General features: G+C 53.1%; 1 protein-coding gene across 1 annotated transcript in view; it reads right to left on the bottom strand.

The window, feature by feature from the left end:
- The window catches only part of LOC106566448 (neurotensin receptor type 1), a 36,786-nt gene that overhangs the window by 211 nt on the left and 31,575 nt on the right, over window positions 1–5,000 (bottom strand). The window contains exon 4 of the mRNA XM_014134495.2: window positions 1–2,036. This exon is cut by the window's left edge and continues 211 nt beyond it. Within this exon, the coding sequence (XP_013989970.1) occupies window positions 1,787–2,036 (250 nt within the window). The 3' untranslated portion in view covers window positions 1–1,786. The remainder of the gene's footprint in view (window positions 2,037–5,000) is intronic.

The following is a 5,000-nucleotide window of genomic DNA, read 5'->3' as shown; positions in this document are numbered from 1 at the left end:
GTCCATGTGACACAATGTATTGTACAGACACTCAGTGGTCATGACAGGGTGCTGTGGAGTACACTCAGGTCAGCTACAGAGCTCTCTCCTCTCCAGGCTTCAAAGACCAGAGTCCATATCGTGTCCCATTTAATGCTCTGTCTTGTAACACCTTCTTGGATGTTGCTCATGCCATCCACTCTCATCCCCTGCTGGCTCTGTTACAGCATTACTCTCAAGATCAGATGTTAAAAAATAATTTGTTATGGGTTCAAAGTTCATAGCCTAACTACAGAAGACAATGTAGTGTTCATTTTATACAAGCCTCAAACAGTCTCATCTCGAATAAAACACTGTTAAAGATATGTTGAATCCCAGTGGGATTATAAGCCTCAGTAGGGAAAATGTTTGTTACTTGACCTATTGTGCAGTGGTGTGGTACATCTTAAATATTCCAACACCAGTGCCTCAAAAACTGTAAAGGGTCAGGAGTTGGCATTCTAGAACAACCGATAGGGCTCCAGACCACAGCCGATCACCCATTAGCTGTGAATGCCATCTGTTTCTCCTCTTCATGAAAGAGTACATCTTCTCTCGGGAATTTAGTTATTAACATTCACAGTCCGAGCAGACAATAGCAAGGCCAGAGATTTTGTTATGATCAATACTCTTTCCTGGTGTTATATCCGCAGCAGACCATTTTTGACAATCGTTCTGTCTCTTTTAAAAATAGACCCATTTTCTGTGAGTCTGAGAGAAACCCTGGGAAAGTTACTGCCCTTTCAACTTTACTTTAGTATCATGTGTCCTACCTTTTAAATGGGCTTCACGATTATGTCATAACATTTGTGAAAATGCATTTAAGATAAAAATATATTTGTGTTTTTGGATAAATGTACTAAGTTTTTGCGCATGAAGACCATTATGCAACATTTTTGCCCATTGAAGGTCATTCAAAAAGCTTATAAAGTCCAGAAACGACAAGGCTGAGGGGCAGTCACTCCCTGGTAAAGTTCACAGAATCTATTTTTTTGCCTCATATTTCAAAGATCCAGACATATGTTGATGAGTGCAGATTGTTCTCACAGTCATCATATCATTTTGTAAAGTACTGTATGTGAATAAAACCAAGTATGCATTGACAGTTCTATAAAAATCTGAATGTACATACATGTTTACAATATTTACAGCGCTAAAGACTACTATATCCAACACTTAAAGGAATGGTTTACCCAAATTACAAAATAACATGTTGGTTTCTTTACCCTGTAAGCAGTATATGGACAAGGTATTACATAAATTCATGCGTTTGCCCTGGCACTGTTTCCACAGTCATCAGACCGATATCAGCATTTGTCTCGCATCATGTTCAAAAGTGCCCAAAATTGATTGTGAAGCTCAACAAAGTCAACACATATGATTTCAACATGATGCGTGACAAATGCTAATATCGGTCCCATGAATTGAATGGGATTTGTGCCACAAATGCTAAAATGTTAGCATGTGAAAACTAAGCCAAAGCATGGATTGCTGTCATACCTTGTCCATAGGCTGCTTACAGGAGACCAATGTAATTTTGTAATTTGAGTGAACTATGCCCTTAATCTTTCTTTTTTCCTCCCATTCTTTCTTTCTTTCAGATGATTGCACCAATATATCAAATTGTGGATATTTTTTTTGTGTTTATGTGTCAGTGATTCACAGTACCAGGCTCCCCATCAAACATACATGGAGTCCTACTGAGTAACAGATTCCATAGACTGCAGTTCTGAAATGGAATGTTATCAGGGGTGTGGTTCTGTCGTCATCAGTAGACGGTCTCCTTGATGATGTTGGAGGAGAAGGTGTGGTTACTGGAGATGCTGGTGGAGTGTCTGATCAGAACACGTCTCTGTTTCTTGCGACGACACGGCAGGCAGAAGCAGCGGAGCGTGTTGAAGAAGATCTCCCGGTAGTTGGCTGAGACCAGGTTGTAGAGGACTGGGTTGACAGCTGAGCTCACGTAGAAAAGGACGTTGGTCACCATGAAGAAGTAGTGGTAGTAATCATACCCTTCCCTGTGGGGGGGGGGGTAAGTGGAGGTAGGAGTAGGTGGGTGGAGGGTAGCACAGGGAGGTGGGAGGAATGGCACACAGGGAGGTGGGAGTAGGTAGGAGTAGGTGGGTGGAGGGTAGCACAGGGAGGTGGGAGGAATGGCACACAGGGAGGTGGGAGTAGGTGGGGGGAGGTGGGAGGAGGGTAGCACAGGGAGGTTGGGGGAAGAGGGGAGCACAGGGAGGTGGGGGGGAGGAGGGGAGCACAGGGAGGTGGGGGGGGTGGAGGGGAGCATAGGGAGGTGGGGGGGGAGGAGGGAGGAGAGGGAGGTGGGGGGAGGGAGGAGGGGAGGTGGGGGGGAGGGAGGAGGGGAGCACAGGGAGGTGGGGGGGAGGTGGTAGGTGGGGAGCACAGGGAGATGGGGGAGGAGGGGAGCACAGGGAGGTGGGGGGGGAGGGAAGCACAGGGAGGTGGTGGGAGGAGGGAGGAGGGGAGGTGGGGGGGGAGGAGGGACGAGGGGAGCACAGGGAGGTGGGGGGGAGGTGGTAGGAGGGGAGCACAGGGAGGTGGGGGGGAGGAGGAGAGCACAGGGAGGTGGGGGGGAGGAGGGGAGCACAGGGAGGTGGGGGGGAGGAGGGGAGCACAGGGAGGTGGGGGGGAGGAGGGAGGAGGTGAGCACAGGGAGGTGGGGGGGGAGGAGGGAGGAGGGGGAGGAGGGGAGCACAGGGAGGTGGGGGGGAGGTGGGAGGAGGGTAGCACGGGGAGGTGGGAAGAGGGGAGCACAGGGAGGTGGGGGGAGGTGGGAGGAGGGGAGCACAGGGAGGTGGGGGGAGGTGGTAGGAGGGGAGCACAGGGAGGTGGAAGGTGGGGAGCACAGGAAGGTGGGAGTAGGTGGGGGGGAGGAGGGGAGCACAGGGAGGTGGTAGGAGGGGAGCACAGGGAGGTGGGAGGTGGTAGGAGTAGGTGGGTGGAGGGTAGCACAGGGAGGTGGGAGGAATGGCACACAGGGAGGTGGGAGTAGGTGGGGGGAGGTGGGAGGAGGGTAGCACAGGGAGGTGGGAAGAGGGGAGCACAGGGAGGTTGGGGGGGAGGAGGGGAGCACAGGGAGGTGGGGGGGAGGAGGGGAGCACAGCGAGGTGGGGGGGGGGTGGAGGGGAGCATAGGGAGGTGGGGGGTGAGGAGGGAGGAGGGGAGGTGGGGGGGAGGGAGGAGGGGAGCACAGGGAGGTGGGGGGGAGGTGGTAGGTGGGGAGCACAGGGAGATGGGGGAGGAGGGGAGCACAGGGAGGTGGGGGGGAGGAGGGGAGCACAGCGAGGTGGGGGGGGTGGAGGGGAGCATAGGGAGGTGGGGGGGAGGAGGTAGGAGGGGAGGTGGGGGGGAGGGAGGAGGGGAGAACAGGGAGGTGGGGGGAGGTGGGGGGGAGGTGGTAGGAGGGGAGCACAGGGAGATGGGGGAGGAGGGGAGCACAGGGAGGTGGGGGGGGAGGGAAGCACAGGGAGGTGGGGGGGAGGAGGGAGGAGAGGGGGGGGGGAGGGACGGGGGAGCACAGGGAGGTGGGGGGGAGGAGGAGAGCACAGGGAGGTGGGGGGAGGAGGGGAGCACAGGGAGGTGGGGGGGAGGAGGGGAGCACAGGGAGGTGGGGGGGAGGAGGGGAGCACAGGGAGGTGGGGGGGAGGAGGGAGGAGGTGAGCACAGGGAGGTGGGGGGGAGGAGGGAGGAGGGGGGGAGGAGGGGAGCACAGGGAGGTGGGGGGAGGTGGGAGGAGGGTAGCACGGGGAGGTGGGAAGAGGGGAGCACAGGGAGGTGGGGGGAGGTGGGAGGAGGGGAGCACAGGGAGGTGGGGGGGAGGTGGTAGGAGGGGAGCACAGGGAGGTGGAAGGTGGGGAGCACAGGAAGGTGGGAGTAGGTGGGGGGAGGAGGGGAGCACAGGGAGGTGGTAGGAGGGGAGCACAGGGAGGTGGGAGGTGGGGAGCACAGGGAGGTGGTAGGAGGGGAGCACAGGGAGGTGGGAGGTGGAAGGTGGGGAGCACAGGGAGGTGGGAGTAGGTGGGGGGGAGGAGGGGAGCACAGGGAGGTGGGGGGGAGGAGGGAGGAGGGGAGCACAGCGAGGTGGGGGGGGAGTCATTGTAAATTAAGGGAAATGTTTGCTCATAGTTTTCCTCTTTATAAACCACATTATTGTTGACCAAATGTTTTCCTACCGTCCTCTCCAAGACAGATGTGTTTAAATTGACCACTAGGTCTCAGATGATAAAGGGGTGAAGTACACCTGTGAAGAATATCAGGTTAGGGTTAGGGTTCAGGTTAGGAACCCGAACCCTAACCCTAACCCTAACCTGAACCCTAACCTGAACCCTAACCTGAACCTGAACCCTAACCTGAACCCTAACCCTAACCTGAACCTGAACCCTAACCTGAACCCTAACCTGAACCTGAACCCTAACCTGAACCCTAACCCTAACCTGAACCTGAACCCTAACCTGAACCCTAACCTGAACCCTAACAATAACCTGAACCCTAACCCTAACCTGAACCCTAACCTGAACCCTAACCCTAACCTGAACCCTAACCCTAACCTGAACCCTAACCTGAACCCTAACAATAACCTGAACCCCCTAACCTGAACCCTAACCCTAACCTGAACCCTAACCTGAACATTATTTTAAAACGATTTAAATATAATACATAGAAATGTTGTGGGACTATAGTAGATGAAGAATCAATATTTTTTAGATTGAGTATTTATTGGTTCATTATGTTAGTATATTATGTATGTTTGTAATAGTGTGTTATATGTCAAAATGTGTTCGTATTATAAATTGTATGTTAATGTTTAAGGACTCTTGGAAGATTAGTCCAAATGGGGACTAAAAGAGATGCAAATCAAATCAAATCAAAATCAAACCTAAAGTTAAAACAGACACTTCCAGGAGCTGAGCAGGGTGGTTTAGCTAGTCTCATCTGAATGTAGGCCACAACTCTCTACA

The sequence above is a fragment of the Salmo salar genome, chromosome ssa13 (genome assembly GCF_905237065.1).
Source record: "Salmo salar chromosome ssa13, Ssal_v3.1, whole genome shotgun sequence".
In the NCBI taxonomy this organism is placed as follows: domain Eukaryota; kingdom Metazoa; phylum Chordata; class Actinopteri; order Salmoniformes; family Salmonidae; genus Salmo; species Salmo salar.
This window is presented reverse-complemented; position numbering and strand designations above follow the sequence as displayed.